The following is a 19,963-nucleotide window of genomic DNA, read 5'->3' as shown; positions in this document are numbered from 1 at the left end:
GGTACTTGTACTTTACTTGAGTATTCATTTTATGCTACTTTATACTTTTACAATATAATTTGGAAGACAATATCGTACTTTTTACTCCACTACATTTATTTGACATCTTTAATTAATTTGCAGATTTAGATAATATCTGAAAAATATGAATCAACTAATACATGACAATATATTTTAATATGTTAAGCTACACAGCAATAATTGCCCCAACTTTACCATCTGCAACAATAAAGTTATTAACACTTTAATGCGTTACTAATTATAATCCAGTAATATAATATATAGTAGTCAGAAATTGGCCATTCCGCATAATGGATCATTTTAGTACTTTCAGTAGGCTATGTTCTGATGCTAATACTTTTGTACTTTTAGTTAAGTACATTTTTGAATGCAGGACTACTTGTAACCGAGTAGTTTATACTGTAGTATTGCTACTTTACTCAAGTGAAAGATCTGAATACTTCTTCCATCCCACCATTATTTTGAATATCAGATTATTGAGAGGCATTGATACATTTATCTGAGCTCCTGTATCACATGACCAAGGAAACGGCATCAAAATTCAATTTTCCCGGAAGTTACCCATGCGACTGTGAGGCGTACCGGCTCCATAGACAGAAACATCGCATTATGGCCTCGCTCTGAGCCTCCTGATGCGACAGTTGTGTACATACCTAACCGGCAATCCGTCACCATCGACGCCCTGATCATGGACCTCTGGTCCAGAGGCTTTTTTCGGGGCCATCGGAGTTGTCATTAGTACTCCCGAAGTACTATATTATTTGATTTTGAGCACTGTCACTTTTGCACGCCCGGGGATTTAAACCGAGGTGACAGTAGTAGCACTCACCCCATCTGCCGGTCAGCTAGCTAGCTAGCTCGCTAAGTCCATAGCCAAGAAGGGCATCACTTTTCTTTTGGAGTAAAGGACAAGGAAACTACAACACCACTACTTTAATTTACAGAAGACTGATCAGAGGCTGATTCCCCGAGTTCCCATCTTGCAACATATTCACTATTGATTGCTGGTAAGAATAAAACTGGCGGTGGTAGTGCTAGCTTGAAGTACAAGCCTGGCTTCATTTTTGTCAAAGGCACACAGGCTAGCTAGCAAATGTTAGCTGGTTGAACAGGCCCTGCCGGCTGTCAGTCATCTCACTAGGATAGCTAGCCTGCTAATCTTTCCCAGAATACGAAAACGGATGAAACTAAAGGAAACTGAATGTTTAGACGTTAGTTAAAAGGTAGGTACTTAATCTGGAGGCATTATTTCGAGCTGCTGAGCTGACGCTAGCTAAAATGACAGCCAGGGTCCCTCGCTCTCGTGGCTAATCTTCAGTTGGTTAACGTTATCACCGAAGGCTCCGTGAGGTAACGCCAGTTAGCCCTAACGTTAACTGTCATAGTTTTTAAAATATTTTTTCAATGTGTTATAGAGTTAACGCCTCGATTGTACCGATATGACTAAAAACATGATGTTATTTGTCTTGTTAGCATAATATTAGCTCAAGTTTAATGTCAGGTTGATGGTTTCATTTGCTGGGCCTGTAATTAAATACACCTCGTAGGACAGGGCTGGGCTAAACCGCTAACATTAACCAACATTAGCTTAACTGTAACCTAATCGTTGTCAAGTGTTGCAACATCCTTGCTAGGACCGGCTTATCTGTTTTTCTCGAGTTTAGTTTAGTCAACATATTGTCCCATCAGCACAGTAACACTATCAAACTGAGCTCTGTGTACTTTAAGATTCAATGTGGACTCAACGTTCAGCCACGTAGCGTAACCAAGCGAAATGTCTGATAGTGGGACACGTAACGTTAGCCGGCTAACGATTTAACCTCCTTCGGCCGGGAATGCTGGCTGGTTAGCGGGCCAGTAAAATGTCCTTTCATCCTATAACTTGGCTAAGACACTATATGAAGCTTTTTTTTTTTAACTACCTGTCACGTTTATTGAAGGTTCATAAGACATGGTCATCTCTGCTGACAGACCCATATGGTAGCTTTGTACATTGATGCCCTGTCTAAAAGAAGCATGGCATTAGCTAGCAGCTAACGATAGTTCCTGTGTCAGCAGGTGGATGGTGGATGACACGTCTGCTAGTAGTATTCACCACATTTGATTAATTCAAGGATGTCTTAGCTATTCCAGCTCCTATACAACTACCGTTTTGATGAGAAAACTGCAGTCCGTTTCGAAACGGATATCGATTTAACGGTATTTGAGTGGACTATTTGCACATGTAGCTAGCACAACCAGGGGGCATTGAAGCCACTGTTAACACAGTAAATGAACTTTGACCTGAGGTATCCATTTTCTTAAATTCTCAATACCAGACCAGTCCACCTGATTTCGTTGCAGGCAGGTATGAACTGTAAATAGATTACAAACATTAAAGGAATCTCCATTTGCGTTTTGCTGTTTGGCTCAGTCATTTTCATTTAGAAATGTGTTTTTATTTTATTTTTAAATTTTTTACTGTCAAAGTCCCCCGTTTTCTACTCAATCTGATAGTTTTGGGTGGAGGTTAAAACAGGCAGATGAGTTCATTGCTATCTGATTTGAGCAATGACTCCGCAGATGAAGTTAACACTAATTGCTCATAAGGCTGCATGCATGAGCCATGAAATATGCAAGTGACCAACATTGTGGGAGGTGGTGGTGTTGTCATGGGCGAAACCACAGACCACACCCTCACTGCTTGGTTAGATGATGCCACACGAAGGGTTCATGTCTTCATACAGTGTTGAGTGATATCTAACCTGTATGACTGCAATTAATGTATGTAGATATCCACTTTGAACTGAAAGAAATGTCCTCTTGATGCTTTTGTTTAACACTTTCTTAGTGTCTAATTGTTCTTTTTTTGTGTTTCTTGCTCTTTTCTTTTTCAGAAAGGCTGGCAACACAAAACCACCCTAATGCAGAACCATAAAAGAACGTGAAATGAACAAACCACCACAGCCTATAACGGGACCCACTTCTGTCCCAAACCCTTCCCCATCCCCTGGATTGACACAGGTGAGAGAGAGAGAGAGAGAGAGAGAGAGAGAGAATGTGTGTGTGTCTTCTTTTTTTTTGTAGATTAAACTTTGGTAACATTTTTTATTCTCCTATCAAGGCCGCATACGGTCCTGGACAGCCCCCTTCTCTTGTTTTTGCCACCCCTCCACCTCCACAAATGAACTCTGCACCACAGCCAAGACAGGTATTGTTCACAGCATGTTTTTTTCATATGGCTAAAGTTTTTTAATTCAATTTCTTAAGTATGTAATATTTTGCCTTGTATGGGAACCCTGCCTTTCCTACTCTTTCACAAAGACTTCTGTCACGGCTTCTTCGGCTATAAGGCTTTGGCTAAGTCTGTGTGTGTTTTGGCCTTTTGCCATTTTTTTTTCCTTAATGTCAATCTTGACCTCTTTCCTCTCTTCTGCTGTCCTCCCAGTTTGCTACAGGCCCCCGTACTTTACACCAACAGGTACTAACACCCCTCACTTTTCCTTACATCCCCACTGTCTCCTTAGTGTAATGCATGCTTTCAGCTCCACATATTGGAGAATTAGATGAGAACGCTGTAGTCTTTTATTAGATGAGATAATTTTCCTGAGGTCCAGTAGCATGAGTTCTATATCTCATTCTAGAAATGCATATTTCTCTGTACGAAGTTGTTGTTTTGTTAAGTTGTTGCCGGGTCACATTCTTTTAATAGCGGAGTTCACCAAGGCCTTATTTATTCTTTATCCATTCTGCACCTAAAAGTTTTATGTTATATTGACCTGATTTTAGTACTTGCAGCATTCTAACATTGTTTCACTGCTCGCATTCGCCTGCATCCTGTGAAGTTAACCACTCAAAACTAGGACCCGCAGGACTTGAGGGGATCTTACTTCTATGCAGACCTGTACAGAGTTGCATGTGGTAGTTCGAGCTTATTGTTCATGGCTGAAAAAATATTTTGCTGCTGCCTCTCATACTCGTCCTTCTTACACCTTGTAATCTTAATCTTTTACATTGTCTCTTGTCCTCACTTTCACCTTAATCTCACTCCCTCTCTTGCTCTCTGCTCATGTGTTGCGCTGCTGAAGGGGGGATACAGAGCATTACAGGTAACAGCTTTTCCCTTCGTCTCTCTACCCCCCCCCCCCCCCCCCCCCCCCCCCCTTCTTAACTCGGGCTAACTTCAGTGTAGCAGAGAGACATGACGTTCAGATCCAGTACAAATTAGACTCATTGTAACCAAAGAAAAAAAGTACACATTGGCAGTCTTTGTGAGCGTTCCAGCTGAGTTTAGGGGTGTGTGTGACTGGACACACACACACACACAACACATGGGTTAGGGTCACAAAAGTTAGGACACTAAATGTACACAATGCAACAGGTTTGCTTGTGCTGTGATACACTCTTCAACTTTCTTCCTGCATTTTCCCTCATCTGTTTTCTAGAGTTACTATCAGAACCGACCAGCCATGGCCACGAGTGCTCCAAGGGTACAGACGAGTAGTGGCCCACGACCTGTCGGACCTACTCACGTCTACCCGTCCAGCTCCCAGATGATGATGATTTCCCAGCAGCAGCTCTCTTTTGCTGGCTCCCCGCAGGGCTACTTCATCCCCCCTGGACAGGTTGGTTCGCATTAGTAATCATCCATTTGTTAAATTGACATGCATATTACGGGTCTACCTAACAACCTGCCCGCAAGACACTAAGTATTAAGTGTTGGACAATATAGGATTTTATTGCAGATCGTGATAAAAACGCCACAATGAGTTCATTCTCGAGACATTCTCAGGATAATTGTGAATATCCTCACATAAGTGACGGTGTATCTTGCTTTCATAGTAGAGAATTGAAAAATAGAGTTGCATCTATTGTTCTCTCTGACTCTTTATTTTGTCTCCGCAGTACCGGGCCCCATATATGCCTCCTACTCAGCAGTATCCTGTGACCAGTGGTACAGCAGGCTTCTATCCAGGAACTAGCCCTGCTGAATACCCTGCATATGGTAAGGGTTTTTGACCAAGACCAACAACAACAACAACAACCAAGCACAACGATAAACATGGGGGGGATTATCAGTTAAAATGGGTAAAATCTTAAACACCAGAAGCCCAAATTGAACATATTTAGGTTAAGGCATGTAGTTTTAGCCTATATCCATTTGCGCACCTCTTTGCCCGTAAGGTATCGCCGGGTGTGTCGTGGTTTTGTTTTGCTTGGCTGGTTGGTGTGTGTAATGTCTTTGTGGGTCAAACACTGCTGTATGTGGTGAAGTGCCAGTTGCATGTAGTCTGGCTTGATTCTGCTTTGGCCTGTGTTCTTTCTATCTGCAGTCTCACCTGACACTGCCTTGCAGGTTCCATGAAATGGCTTTGAGGGAAAAAAAAAAAGTTGTCCTTTTGCTGGATAAATGTTGAGAGGGATCGAATTTGAATATTAAGTTCAAAAGTGTCAAGGACAAACACTCCAAAATGGAAGGAAAATATTTGAGTATTGCTGCAACTACTTTACTACAAACACACATCTTGTGTGATTTGTGTTACTGCTGCTGAAGAACAAACGTAGTTGTACAGATTGTTCTTAAATGTGAGGCATTGGATGGGTAAAACTAAAACCTCCCCATTTTAATGGCTCATACACACCCTTAGTGTAAAATGATTCAAACAGAACTTGAAACTTTCTAGGAAGAATTATGATTTTTATTTAAAGATATTTAAAAAGAAACGGTTGACATAAGTATAAGATGCAGCCAGGAACACAAGGTAAGAATAAGTTAGACGTTGTTCATTTCATGGGACCTTTTTAACACCCTGCTTCCTCTGAATCCTCTCATTAACTCATTCTGCATCTGTCTCTTCCTGCCCTCTCTCCTTCTTTCCTCCCTCTCCCGTCCCTTGCTCCCTTCCTCTCGTTTGCTGCGTTGGTTCAGAGCCCTCTCTTGCTGCGAGGGAGAGGCGGGGTGGTGGGGGGAGAGGGGGCGGGCGAGAGAACGGCCGTCTCTCTCTCCACGGTGCTCCTCTCACCTCCCAGCGCTACCCTGGTGAGTAGTGTGTGTGCTTGTGTGTTGGTCAGCAGGCTTTAGTGGCAAAAATCTCTGTGGCACTTCCTGTCTCTGATAGTGTTGTATATGTGCTTTCTTTTTTTGGTAACACGCGCGTTTACTTTAATACACAAATGGAATTAAAAAGTGATGGTCACATGCATAAAAAATAAATGAAAAATCATTCTGCTGTAAATACTAAATAGTGAAGTCTTACCAAAATGAATAAAGGCATTTGAGATTTTTGTTTTCTCTGAATGATGATCAACCTGATTTAACCTATATTACACGGTGTGCATGGATTTAAAGTTCTGTTGGTAGCAAGTGAACAATAAAAAAACGTAACTGTTCAATAAAACCACACTTATTGGGCAGTGCTGTTAGCAGTCTCTCTAACAATATCCTTAACAAAACCACAAGCCCTCTGAAATTAATCTTCCCCTAATTTACTGCTTAAGATTCAGCAGATTTCTTGCTAGCTGGGTCGAAATTCCACTTTTAAACATTTTTATTAAGCAATGTATTTCATGTGATTACAATATGAAACATCATGGGTTTCTTGATTTATAATCATAAACTAGCAGGTCATGTTGGCTGTGTTGATTTGCTACACAGCACTTTAACATGCCCCTTCTGTCTGACCTTCAGTCTGGATGTGAAGGTCATTACTTCAAAAGCCTGTGTCATAACCAATTTCATACTAGTGTTTTTGAGATTGAATAACTTTTACATTCACACAGGCTACCTTTTAACATCTGTGGTTTCATTTGGTCAGTTGCAGATTAGCCTATATGTATAATAATGTTTATTTTGCTTAGATCTTGATCTACACTCATATAGGCTCTGTGTGGATTCTGGTTTTTGTGTTCCTACAGGATGCAGCATGTGTTTGTTTTTTCCATGTGAATTGGGCGTACAAGCAATAAACAGCCTTGTTTTCAGAAAAACGCGGCAAATGTTTAATCTTTGGTCAACGCTACAGGCAAAAACAAAGTGACTCCTGGATGGACGGTTATCTTAGTGTGAAGCTGCGTCTTACACGTAGAGTATTGTTTTCTTCTAATTTATGCTTAATTTCTTTTGTTTCATTTTAACGTTACAGCAGGAGCATACTATCCAGCTCAGCCACAGTACTCTCCGTCTGTCCAGCCGGCACCGGTCATGATCAACCCCGCCCAGCAACAGCAACAAGCCCCGCCTCCTCAGCAACCACCGGCACAGCCACAAGGGCCACCAAAGAGGGAACGCAAACCGGTAGTGTGTCACAACAAAAGGGCAGCGCGCCTCTTGTCTGAGGTCAAAAAAAAAATTTGGAATGGACAGAAAGTGTATTGTCTGTTCAATGTAGAACTTTCCCTTTTACCTGAAAATAACAATAGTATTCATCATGATGGGTGGCTGCTATAGATCAGTAGTGACCACATCGTTGCATACTGTCTGTATTTTAATGTTGGATGCATGTTTTGTGGAAACCTAACCAATAGGCATCCTGTCTTTTTATAGATAAGAATACGAGACCCCAACCAGGGTGGGCGTGATATCACAGAGGAGATCATGTCAGGTGGAAGATCCACCACCACACCGACTCCCCCACAGGTAAGAAGCATTTCGTGTAGACTAGTTTTTATTGACTCATTTGAACTTTGATCTTACGCAGGCACGTTTGTGTTTATGGTTAAAGACAAAATAGATTTTTAATTGTAAGTCTTGAAAACTAATAATGACTCCTGTTTGTGTTACTCTGGGATAAAGGGTTAGTTTTTCTTATTTTAGAATCTAAATAGTTGTCATCTACTCTGTACTGACTGAAAGTACAGTGTGTGTGGAAAATATAAAGGACAGACGTTTCTATCTGTGAAGCTCGAGTTGTCTACAATTCCGACTATTTTTCTACACTGGCTTATCTGACCGTAGTCATTTTTCAATAGTAAAACAAAAATGTATTATTTACAGTTTTATGTCTTACGATTTAATTACACGTAACAACATAACCGATTATTTTTTATTTATTTTTTAAACGATAGCTTGAGCATTTTGAAGAAAATAAATGCCATTTGGTTGGTTTGTGTGAATAAAGGACACAGCTTTGAAATTCTTTACACACCAGCTCCCAACTTATTTATTTTTCTTAGCATCACATCTCTGTGCTAATATCTTTATCAGCACAGCACACATCTAGCTAGTTTCAAAGATACAAAGAAAATACACACAAATATGCACGGATGTTTTTGAGCTGTTGATATATTTTCAGGCTAGTTTGCCTCTGCTTTCTGAGTTCATCACGTTGCCAGCTGTGTTGGGCAAAACATTTCAAACACTTTTAAACATAATGTACATACAATACACAGGACACACTGCCGTCTTGAAAAATGACACATAGAGCTTCAACTAAAACTGAAAATGATTTCAGAAAGATTCCATTAAATGCATGGATGTAATTCATAAAAAACACTTAATACTGTTTTGTGACTGCAGGGTTCCACAGCAGATTCGAATGCTGCACAGACAAACGGGGAAGTTACACAGTCTGCCACTACAGTGACTAGAAGAGGTGAGTACTTTTTCTCAGTTGTGGTTTACATAAAAAATATTCTTCATTTACCTTATTGTGATCATTTCATGTGTTTCACTGCCCAGATGAAAACACTGAGCCTCCTGTTAGCGCTGAAACCCCACCACCACCTCCTGTCACAGCAAATGCAGAGCCTGTGGAGGAGGACAAACAGGAAACGGACAACCAGATGACACCGCCTGCTGAGTTAGCCACAAAATCTGTAGCTCCTGCAGTCGCTGTTGAGGTGCCATCCCCATTGTTAAAGGACCTGCCGTCTCCCTCTCCCCCCCCTGCAGCAGCTGAATCTACTACTCCTACTCCTGCTGAGGCAGAAAATAAAGTTGATACTAAAGTTGGTGACACAGTAGACGCTCCTGTCAGACCTTCAGCATCATTAGCAGCACAAGAGGCACCTGTCAAGATGGAAGAACCACAGGCTGCCCCAGCTCCAGCTGAGAAGGTTCCAGAAAAGGAAGTAAAGAAAACGGAGGAAGTAAAGAAATTGCAAAAAGAGGACCAGGTGGCCAGCGCTAAGTTGGAGCCTGCAGTTGAGCTTGCTGCAACAGTTACCCCTGATAACGAGGCAAAAGAAGAAACGACTACAAAGACAGAAACTGAAGTCTCTCCGCCTCCACCCTCTGCAGAGGAACCTGCTGCTCCACAGACTCAGAGGGTCGCCCCAAGCTCTGCCCCTGAACCTGAGCCCACACAGGCTGAAGCTGCAGAGCCTCTTCTCTCCAACGGCCTTCCTCAGGACGCCGAGGAACTGTCTGATGATGGGGCATTTACAGACACTACACCCCTTGACAAGCCTGATGCGTCTCAATCTCAGGAATCCACACCTATGGCTAAAACGGCAATGCCTGCCCAGGAGGATGTAGAGGATGTAGAGGATGTAGAGGAGGTAGAGGCGGAAGAGGAGGCAGTAGAGGAGGAAGAGAGTAAGGAAAAAAGTGAGGATGCCCCTCCTGCCTCTGTTAGCTGCCCAGAGGAATCTACTATGCAAGGTAGGATGGTGTTGATTCTGACTCACATTTATGATTGCCACATGTGTCCGTGCTAGATTTTAATGTCCGCACTGTCCTTTTCTTAAAGCTGCGACGTCCGTGCCAAAGAAGAGGAAGAACATGAAGGAGTTAAACAAGAAGGAGGCCATTGGAGACCTCCTGGATGCCTTCACAGAGGTGGGTATCAGTCCAGATAACAAGATGAAAGATTGAAATTAACACAAGGTCATGATGTTCAAGTGCCTCAGCAGTTTCAGCTGTATCAATAATATCTTTTGAGGATATTTAGTTTTATAACATTCTCTGACGAGTAACTGGGTTATCATAATACTTCTTCATCTCTTTGTGTGTGTTTTTTTGCCGCAGGATCAAGAAGCCAAGCCTGCTCCTGAACCCTCGTCCACTCAGGCCGACCCTGTCCCTGTTGCTCCACCTAAACCTCCCGCTGAGTTCGTAGATGAGACCTGGGAGGAGAAAGAGGACAAGCAGAACGTAGGGCCTAATACCACATCTGAGCCAACTGAGCAGAAATACCAGTACAAAGAAGGTAGGTTGTGAGGAAGATTCTCAAGGAATGTCACTTTAAAATGAATAAGAAAATGTATCTAGTTGAACGGAAACAGCTGCCATGTTGATGTACACTTGTAGCTATGTTTCTTTATATTCAAATGCACCCAAAAGTGAAAAATCAAATGGTGCATAAAAACATTTATCTTGCTTCTTTCAGAAAAATGGAAGCCGATAGATCCAGAAGACAAGAAGCGGTACGACAGGGAGTTTCTTCTGGGCTTCCAGTTTATCGGCGCCAGTATGAACAAACCTGATGGCCTGCCTGCCATCAGTGATGTCGTCCTGGACACGGTATGGGAATTGTTTTTATATCATTTTTCCAGTGTTTAATATTTTTCTATGGACACTAAGGTCATTTTTACTTTAACTTCTAACTTCAGGCGAACAAGACTCCAATGCGGCCTCCTGACCCAGCTCGAATGATGAATGTTGGTCCTGATTTTACTCCTTCCTATTTGGGGAACCTTGGGAGCAGATCAGTGGGAGGACCACGAGGCCCGGTGAGTGAATCTGTCTCTTTTTTGATTATGGAAATCATAATTCCATATATTTGTTTTGTTGAATAATGTTCCTTTTCTAAATATGCATCCCTTCGCCTCCTTTTAGCCACCTGGGCCACGTCGCTCCCAGCAGGGTCAGAGGAAAGAGCCCCGGAAAATCATCAGCACCATGTCCCTCGGTGATGACGTGCAGCTCAACAAGGCTGAGAAGGCCTGGAAGCCCACGGTGAAAAAGTCTACTAGAAGCCGTGCCGCGGAGGAAGTCGATGACGATGATTCCGAAGAGTCCAAGACTCGAGAGCTATTCAAGCGTCTGCGCAGTGTTCTCAACAAGCTGACTCCTCAGAAGTTTCAGGAGCTGATGAAGCAAGTGCAAGAGCTGACGATAGACACAGAGGAGAGGCTGAAGGGAGCCATTGACCTCATCTTTGAGAAGGCCATCTCAGAGCCCAACTTCTCTGTAGCCTACGCCAACATGTGCCGCTGCCTTATGGGGGTAAGTTGCGTGATTTTGTCCAGATATGATCATTTTCTCCAATGATGACTTCTGTTTTGTGCCAGGTGTCTGGGCCTCTAAATGTTCTTGATGAAGCACACTTTAGTCACTGCTTTGTTTTCTGTTTAACATTCCTATAATCAAGGTTTTGATCCATATTATTATTATTATTATCAATGAGATGAAATATCTATAATCATTAAAAATGTCTAATTATGCTCCTTCAGTTGAAAGTCCCGACCACAGACAAACCAGGAGTTTTTGTGAACTTCCGCAAACTGCTGCTCAACCGCTGCCAGAAAGAGTTTGAGAAGGACCAGGATGATGACGAAATCTTTGAGAGAAAGCAAAAAGAGATAGAGGCTGCCAAAGAAGTAAGAAATGTGATCGCGACGGCCTCATTTTGTTAGTTATTCTTCCTAAACTGATCATATTACTAAGCACCACCTGTATCTGCCCTCAGGAGGACCGTGAGCGTTTGAGGGTGGAGCTGCAGGGCTCCAGAGACCAGGCCCGCCGCCGCTCTCTGGGTAACATAAAGTTTATTGGCGAGCTCTTCAAGCTAAAGATGCTGACGGAGGCCATCATGCACGACTGCGTAGTGAAACTACTGAAGAATCATGATGAAGAGTCTCTGGAGTGTCTTTGCAGGCTGTTCGCCACAATTGGCAAAGACCTGGACTTTGAGAAGGCCAAGGTAAGAAAAGCATCAACACAGGTGCCACGTGTCTGGGCCTCTGATTATTAGTGATGGGATTGAGGAACTGAGGAGACAGTTCTCAACATGTAAATCAGTCTCACTTATTCATTTATACTGAGGTTGACATTTTGTAGCCATGACTCGTAAAAGCTCCTTTTTTTCCCCCTGTGTCCCTCCTAGCCTCGTATGGATCAGTATTTTGCCCAGATGGACAAGATCATCAATGAGAAAAAGACTTCATCCAGAATCCGCTTCATGCTACAGGACAACTTGGACCTCAGAAGGGTAAATATGAATTAATCATAACGGGATATTGCAATAAAGAGCCAATAATTATCATTTATGGTGGTGACCAATGCCAAGAAGTATTCCTGAGTGAGTGGAATTGTTTTGTACTGCGTGTGTGAAGTAATCTGTAAGGATTATGAGTCATTTATGACAGTTACAGACTGTTTTATAACAATCTTCCATATCTGCTCTACAGTGTAGCTGGGTGCCTCGTAGAGGAGAACAGGGGCCTAAAACAATCGACCAAATACACAAGGACGCAGAGCAGGAGGAGCACAGGGAACAGATCAAAGTCCAGCAGCAGTTTCTGTTCAAGAAGGACGGAGGAGGAGGAGGAGGAGGCGGCGGCGGCAGGATGGGAGGGAACATGGGGGGCCGAGGCTCTCACACATCAGGAGGCCGCGGGACTAGCCTGCCTCAGGATGAGGGCTGGAACACTGTGCCCATCTCCAAGAACAGACCCATCGACGCCTCCCGCCTTAGCAAGATCACAAAGGTAACGTCTAAGTGTTAATTATTCCCGATTTGTTTTAGTCTTGGTCCTTTTGTCAAATGTCCTTGTTCTTTGTTTTTTTATATTTATTCAACCTCATCCTGTTTTTAATTAAATGTTTAGCTGACTATAAGTAAGGGCACCAATATTTTATAGTCAATGAAAACTTGACATTTTAGTATTTTCTTTAGTCATCAGATTATATTAAACATTTCAGCCATATATCACCTTGTGTCTTTCTTAGCTTTAGCTTTATCTTTAGTAGGTAAGTCCTCCTTACTGTGGCCATTGTGTGCTGACGGTCCTGATATGGACACGAAACTACTGCATTAAAGGGAAAAAAGTTATATTAATATAATATTTCGTCTCCTCTTTTTTTTTGTGCCAAGAAATATAAAGACATTTTGGTAAAAGAAGAAAATTCTTAACTTAAGTCGTCTTTTTTTTTTTGTCAACAATATTGCATCTTGATGTCGTCACAATAAGTGTTTATTCATCTTCTCGTTTTAGTCGAGTAAAAAAAGGGCGACAAACATATTTATGGTTTGCGTTAACTAAATTATCACTCACTACATTTATTATATAAAATCTTGTTCTCTGAAACCCCCCAGCTTCAGCTTTTGAATCTGTTTAACTCGAGACCTTGACACTTAGTCAAAGACAGCGTTTGAAGTCTTGAAGTGTTTTTGGGTGCCGTGTAAGAAATCACCCCAGTCTTGCACATTATTCTGCGAAATCACTACTAGCCTTTAGAATTAAGATGTCTTCAGATTAACTTGATGATTTGGGACTTGCCTGACTGTGCATGTAACTTGTTTGTTAATGTCAATGTTGTGTTTACCTTCAGCCTGGTTCTCTGGACTTCAACAATCAGCTGTTGGCTCCAGGGGGAAAAGGCATGTGGGGTAGCTGGGGCAAAGGCAGCAGTGGAGGAACTGGAGCTAAACCAGCCAGTGGAGAGCCAGGTAAAACATCTTCTTCAAACAGTGTGGTTTTAAAGTGTTTTAATGGTTCAAATATTAATTTATTCTTTCCTCTTCCTCTTCAAGATACTGGTCGTCCAGCTACCAGCACCGTCAACCGCTTCTCAGCCCTGCAGCAGTCTGGCTCATTACAGTCTTCCACTGACTCTGATCGCAGAGCTCCACAGAGGTATTAAGCAGCTGCATATATTTTCTCATTAAGTGAAAGGTCTTATCTTCATGCTTTGCTCCTATTGTCTTCTTTACCACCTCCACTGTTTACAAGTAAATGGCCTGTAAGAGTTTTTTAGGCATTTCCTTTTCAAGTGTTTGCACATGCAACCTGATAGTGACTACTTTTAAGATCAGATTTTATGGCACAGCATGAGCAATGTGGAACTTTTTGTGTCTCTTACAAACTTTAGGTCAAGCTCAAGCCGTGAGCGTGGTGGAGACCGCGACAGGGAACGGTTTGAGCGACTCGATCGCAGCGAGGGACGGGAAGGTCGTGACGACGGGAGCACCCGGAACCAAATCACCAAGAGAAGCTTCAGCAGAGAGTCTCAGGAGCGTGGTGGGAGGACTGGAGACCTCCGGGCATCGACTGAGGCTGTGCGTCGCGTCGCCAGCATGACTGACGATAGGGACAGAGGCAGCCGGGACCGTGGTAGTCAGGACAGGGGCAGCCGGGACCGTGGTAGTCAGGACAGGGGCAGTCGGGACAGAGGCAGTCGGGACAGTGGCAGTCGGGACAGAGGCAACCGGGACCGTGGTAGTCAGGACCGTGGAAACAGGGACCAAGGAAGCAGAGAACGGGCCCCAAGCAAAGATCTCCCAGGTAAAAAATAAATAAAATTGAAGATTTGAAATGGATATATTGGTAGAAAGATGACCTTGAGGAAAGGTTGTGTACACACAGAGATTGGAATAATATTTAACTCTGTGTCACTCTTTTTCTCTGCAGTTAAGCGTGAGAGCGCCCCCACTCCTCTTCCTTCTCTTTCAAAATCTGCCTTGAGTGAAGAGGAGTTGGAGAAGAAGTCGAACGCCATCATTGAAGAATACCTCCACATTAATGACTTGAAGGTACAAACATGATGCCATGCAACAAAGTGAATTTGACTTAACGTTTGCATATTGTCAGGCATTTGAATGCGAAACCGCTCTGATGGCCAACATCTTCTGTGTTCTCTTCTTCTGCTGTAGGAGGCGTTGCAGTGTGTGACAGAACTCAACAGTGCCTCACTGCTCTATGTGTTTGTGCGGAACGGCGTGGAGTCGACGCTTGAGCGCAGCACCCTTGCTAGAGAGCATATGGGCCTGTTGCTGCACCAACTTATAAAGGCAGGGACATTGCTCACAGAGCACTATTACAAAGGGTGAGTTTTAACAGGAAAAACATCAAAGTGTTTAACCTCTAGTGTGTCTTTTATTTACTCTTGACAGACTGATTTGTTTTAACTAATTTTTAACTTTGCTTTTTGGGACTTTAGGCTAGAAGAGACCCTGGAGGTTGCGGAAGACATGGCCATAGATATACCTCACGTCTGGCTCTACCTGGCTGAACTCATTACCCCCGTGCTCCACGAGGGAGGCATCCCTATGGGACAGCTCTTCAGGTGAGTGTGTTGGAAGTCAGCAAAAATAATAAAATAAGTCTAATTGCCAGTCAAATATTTAGAACAACAAATGTATTCTAGTGAAAAGTTGATATCCTGTTAATCATTTGACAAACTATTTACTTGGATGTAAATTTCTAAGATCTTCTGCCTTTTTTTAAAGCATTTAAAATGAATCTAAAACCCTGAGAAATATTTATAGTAAAAATGTATTCATTATTTTACTTCTTAATTTATGTTATCAGTATTTGTGGAAGTCATGTCTGACGAGCCGTATGCATGCAGCGAGCATGAACACAACTTAAAGCAGCCTCCTTCCTGTGGATTGAGATCTGTCAGAAACTGATACTTTTGCAATAGGCTTGTCAGCTTGTCAGCTTCTCACAAATATGACGGAGGTGTCTCTTGTCCATCTTTCCCCTTTTCTTTCTTTCTTTCTTTCCTTTTCCTTTCACAACAATCAACTTACTCTTGTTGCCTCGAGTCTTAACTGGTTTCACTATTAATGGTAGTAAATAAACTACTTAATAATAATTTGGTCCAAAAAAAGTGGAAAGCATAATTAATATAATATGTGTGTTTGCGTGTTGCAGGGAGATCTCCAAGCCTCTCGTGCCTCTGGGGCAGGCCAGCGTGCTGCTGATACAGATCCTCAAGTTGCTCTGCAAAGAAATGGTACGTCCTACATAAACCCCCAAAATACGCATACCTTCTGGATGAGGCATGTCCACATTGAATGCAAACTTTAACAATTGCGTCATTGCATCCTGTTGTAATAAAATCGTAATACTTTGTGCAGATTTACAGTTTAGACGTACTGGATTGAATGTTTCTTTTTTTAAATTCCCCATCAGACCCCTAAGAAGGTCGGGGCCATGTGGGCAGAGGGTGGCCTGAACTGGAGTGAATTTCTGCCCGAGGATGAAGACGTCAACAAGTTTGTCACTGAGCAGGTTGGTAGTGCAAGACACAAACAACTGAAAACAAGCACTTTGTGTGTGTGTGTGTGTGTGTGTGTGTGGATTTTTTATTTAAAGAGTTAAATCGGGGTTTGTACAAAGTCTTGTACGTTTGGAAAATGCTTAATTTGAACCATTTTCAATGTTAGAAATGTCTTTTATCTACACAATCACTCATGTAAACCAAACATCTTTTTTTTTTAATATTACTCTTTAAAAGCTAACAATTTACAAGTTGATGCCTTTCAAGAGTATCTTCAATATTCTTTGTTTGTTACGTAATTTAGAAAGTGGAGTTCACCACAGGAGAGGAGACCGAGTCAAAGGAAGACGATGAGAAGAAGGTCCTCACTGGAGAGGAGCTCGGCAAACAGCTGGACAGACTCATCCAGGACAAAGCCAACAACCAGCGCATCAGAGACTGGGCTGAGGTGTGTTAAACGTACTAGTGACGTAGCTCATGTTTTACTTCAGACTTGATTGTCACGTGTGGATTTTTTTAATTCAATATGAAAATAGCATGAGTCAATTGTTTCCCCTTTTTTAACTGTTTTTTCTTTTTTCAGGCTAACTTGGACGAGCAGCAAACTGCCTCCAACCAGTTCTTACGAGCTTTGATGACTTCAGTGTGTCAGTCTGCCATCATATGTAAGTGTGAATAATGGCGTCCGTTTTGGGGTAAAAACGATCCTATATGCATGTTGAACATTTTTCAGTATTGCTGATATATTAATGTTCTGTGACGATGAATTGGAGACTCACAATGTGTGATTTGATTTTGCAGCTCTGTTAGAAGGGATTTTAGTTTTTCAAGCGTTTGTCTCTCCTTGGTTCAGGTGACACCCCGTACAGGGTGGATGCTCAGCAGATCAACCAGAGGGCCAGTCTGCTGCAGAGATACCTGGCTGATGAGCAGAAGGAGCTGCAGGCCCTCTACGCCCTCCAGGCTCTGATGGTGCACATGGAGCAGCCAGCGAGTGAGTATTGATCTTATTATTCATCTTCATCTTGCACCTTATTTACTACCGGACTGTCAGTCAATAACCCCACTTATCCATACTGACACTTGGTGCTAACTGGTATTTGACCAGTGTCATTTACTATAGTCCATTTCTCAATTGCAAGTGCCAAATAATGTGATGTGACGAGGGAAGAGTCTAAATTGTATGATAAATCCCACAAACGGCTCAAAATGTGTGGGTTATATTAACACTAACACGCAGCACAAACGAAACTGTACAAGTTTATATTTACTGCAGTCAGGCTTGTGTTATTTATTTTTTTCTCCTCCTCTGCAGCAAACAGTTCTTCATTAACAAAGCTAGATCAATAATGACCTCTGTGTCCTGTCTCTGCAGACCTGCTGCGGATGTTCTTTGACGCCTTGTACGACGAGGACGTTATCAAAGAGGAGGCCTTCTACAAATGGGAAATCAGCAAAGACCCTGCGGAGCAAACAGGCAAGGGTGTGGCCTTGAAATCAGTCACCGCCTTCTTCACCTGGCTCCGCGAGGCCGAGGAGGAGTCTGACAAGGAATAATAAAAAAAGCCGGAACTGAAAGCTGCCGCTCCCCTTTTGGCAAGGCGGGGGCTCTGCAGGCGGCTGCAGAAAGTCATGGACAATATTGCCAGAGAGGCAGACTCAAATCAATCCTCAATGAGGATAAATCTTTATTATTTTTTTCTTTTCTTTGAGGGATGGACTCTGAAAACAATAATTTCTCTCTACCTTCCCTCTCTTGCTTCCTCATTACTTCCCCACCTGCTTGTCACAGCAAGTGTCCTCATCAAATAAACTTGAAAACTGATTCAGCAGGATTGCTTGTTAACAAGGTGTGAAGTATCTCACATCACTAAAAAAAAAACCTCTTTTTCTCACAATAACACAAACCAACAGGCTGCTTTTTTATGGTTCTAGATAATTCTAATGCCTAACATCTGGCAACAATATCTGATCTGCAAGAATAAACAGCAGGGCGTGTGGTGTAGTGGGTTCCCTGATACGTCATGCCATAATGTGTGTTCAACCCAAACTCCGCTCTTATGTCTTTGTCCCTTACTGGCGTGTGCAGCATGACTGAAGTGTGTTTCTATTAATGATACAGTGGACAAAACGTCGATAGACAAATGTACATGAACTAATCTTAATTTGATGGATGGGGTTTTTAAAGCAAAGGTTGTCTATTTTCTCTTCCCGTTTCGCACCATGAACTTACAAAATACAGAAACACGGAGGACTGGTGTTGACCTTTGACTACTAGGGGGTGTGGTCTTAATGCTTCCTCTAAGCCATCCTCTCCCATCCCCAGTAGTGAACCATACTGACGGGACTCTTCATCTTTACCTCTTCTATACTTAAACCTGAGCTGTCGTAGAGGACACTTAATGACCCAATCACCGTTAAAACTTGAAATCTACAGAAAAGTGACGATGAAAATATATATAAAGTAAAAAAATAAATAAAAAAAGGCAGCAACACAGAAATGATCCGAAAGCCTTTTCTACTTTAAGTAGAAACTTATTTCAGGAGCGTTCTGTAAATATATAATGATAATTAAAAAAACAAACTTCTTTTTTTCAGTTTTATTTTTCAGAAGCGATAAATTGTAATGGCAGTATAACCCTTTTCCAACAGAAACAGCAGTTGTCCGGATGCAGAGAGGTGCTTTAGATAATCCATTGATTATTAGTTGTATTGGAATTTTGTAAATATTTTTTTTTTTTGCTTTCTTTATTTAAGAAATTATTGCTTCTTTTGCATCGGAAACTGGAAAGCTGGGGGAACGGAACATTGCAAATAAAGGACTTACTAAGTTGCTGAGCAGAGTTTTGCATAAGTCTGTCTGAAACATGTCGGATACCCCTGTGGTTTTATGTGTGTGTGTGTGTGCGTGTGTGTATATATGGTTATTATGGTTGTACAGACTGACTGACCTTTTCGTCTTACTGTAAATAGTACATTTATGCAGTTTCTTTTTTATTGAAAAAAAGAATATCCAAAAATTTGGTTAATTATAGCGCCATAGGTTGGAAAAGATAAGTGATACAAATAATGAGAATATCAACACTATACATAAAAAAGGGAGTTCATACATCGACAGAGATTTCAGTGAACTGTTCCACAATTTTTTTTAAAGCTTTGCTCTTTTTTGTTAAAGCATAGGTAGTGATTTGGAACATTTCGGTTTGTGAAATGTTTTGTTTATAGAATAATGAATCAGATATTTAAGAGCACTATCATAAGTTGACTTGACCTTTTTTCAGGAGACTAGTTATTGGCCATGATGTCACAAATCCACATTAAATAGTCAAGGACATAAAAATGCAATGTTTTGTCATCAGTCATTCATTCAGTCACAGCCATCAGATGCAATCCCAGGTCTCATGTAACCTTTGAATAATTCCAATTACCTGCAGTGAAATATACATTTAGTTTGTGAAAAATAGCGTAGGTATCAGAAAGGGAGATGCAATTGTTGTATCATGGCTGGATTAACCTCGTTAATGCACTCGTTGTCTTCAAGCGCCCAGAATATACAGTGCACACATACATCGTAGCTTCAGTATAATTTGCATATTTATTTAATGTCAGAGACATTTATCAGTTCATCACTGTAGCATTCATTATTTACCTACTATTTCAATGAAACAAAATTATTTAGGAAATGCTCCATGTAAATGATATAAGGGGAAAAGGTGTTAAAATTGTATTTACTAACCCTAACCCTAACAACTCGACTAATTATTCATAGCACATTTCATACAACTGTAAAAC

The 19,963-nt window shown here is 41.8% G+C and overlaps 1 protein-coding gene and 2 non-coding genes across 5 annotated transcripts; all 3 read left to right on the top strand.

Moving 5' to 3' along the window:
* Window positions 1–594: 594 nt before the first annotated feature.
* eif4g1a (eukaryotic translation initiation factor 4 gamma, 1a) lies at window positions 595–19,009 on the top strand. 3 transcript variants are annotated; one of them, XM_029452710.1, is made up of 32 exons: window positions 595–1,028; window positions 2,898–3,024; window positions 3,125–3,211; window positions 3,449–3,481; window positions 4,089–4,109; window positions 4,446–4,625; window positions 4,906–5,005; window positions 7,143–7,294; window positions 7,544–7,636; window positions 8,516–8,591; window positions 8,678–9,601; window positions 9,690–9,778; window positions 9,968–10,148; window positions 10,329–10,462; window positions 10,552–10,671; window positions 10,778–11,167; window positions 11,395–11,541; window positions 11,631–11,864; window positions 12,048–12,152; window positions 12,352–12,651; window positions 13,496–13,613; window positions 13,698–13,800; window positions 14,036–14,448; window positions 14,575–14,696; window positions 14,817–14,989; window positions 15,104–15,229; window positions 15,823–15,904; window positions 16,084–16,182; window positions 16,476–16,619; window positions 16,755–16,836; window positions 17,025–17,165; window positions 17,547–19,009. In XM_029452710.1, the coding sequence occupies exons 2-32, from the start codon at window positions 2,950–2,952 to the stop codon at window positions 17,726–17,728; spliced, it is 5,226 nt and encodes a 1,741-aa protein (XP_029308570.1). In that variant the 5' UTR covers window positions 595–1,028; window positions 2,898–2,949; the 3' UTR covers window positions 17,729–19,009. The 3 variants fall into 3 exon arrangements, with proteins under 3 accessions (XP_029308570.1, XP_029308569.1, XP_029308571.1); XM_029452709.1 differs by having other exon boundaries at window positions 7,143–7,336; XM_029452711.1 differs by lacking the exons at window positions 3,449–3,481; window positions 4,089–4,109.
* On the top strand, window positions 11,204–11,263 carry LOC115023193 (small nucleolar RNA SNORD66). The gene has a single exon (XR_003834005.1). It is a non-coding gene; the product is annotated as a small nucleolar RNA SNORD66 (small nucleolar RNA).
* Window positions 11,886–11,935, top strand: LOC115023192 (small nucleolar RNA SNORD66). The gene has a single exon (XR_003834004.1). It is a non-coding gene; the product is annotated as a small nucleolar RNA SNORD66 (small nucleolar RNA).
* Window positions 19,010–19,963: the final 954 nt, after the last annotated feature.

This window comes from Cottoperca gobio, chromosome 17 (genome assembly GCF_900634415.1).
Source record: "Cottoperca gobio chromosome 17, fCotGob3.1, whole genome shotgun sequence".
Lineage (NCBI taxonomy): Eukaryota > Metazoa > Chordata > Actinopteri > Perciformes > Bovichtidae > Cottoperca > Cottoperca gobio.
Note: the sequence above shows the minus strand (reverse complement) of the source record. Positions and strands in the feature narration are given on the sequence as shown.

Bases quoted from the DNA above. Each gene is read 5' to 3' on its own strand.
- eif4g1a (XM_029452709.1), top strand. From the start codon at position 2,950: ATGAACAAACCACCACAGCCTATAACGGGACCCACTTCTGTCCCAAAC. The intron at 3,482-4,088 runs GTACTAACACCC...GCGCTGCTGAAG, and splicing joins CCCGTACTTTACACCAACAG to GGGGGATACAGAGCATTACA. The intron at 14,697-14,816 runs GTACAAACATGA...CTTCTGCTGTAG, and splicing joins TCCACATTAATGACTTGAAG to GAGGCGTTGCAGTGTGTGAC.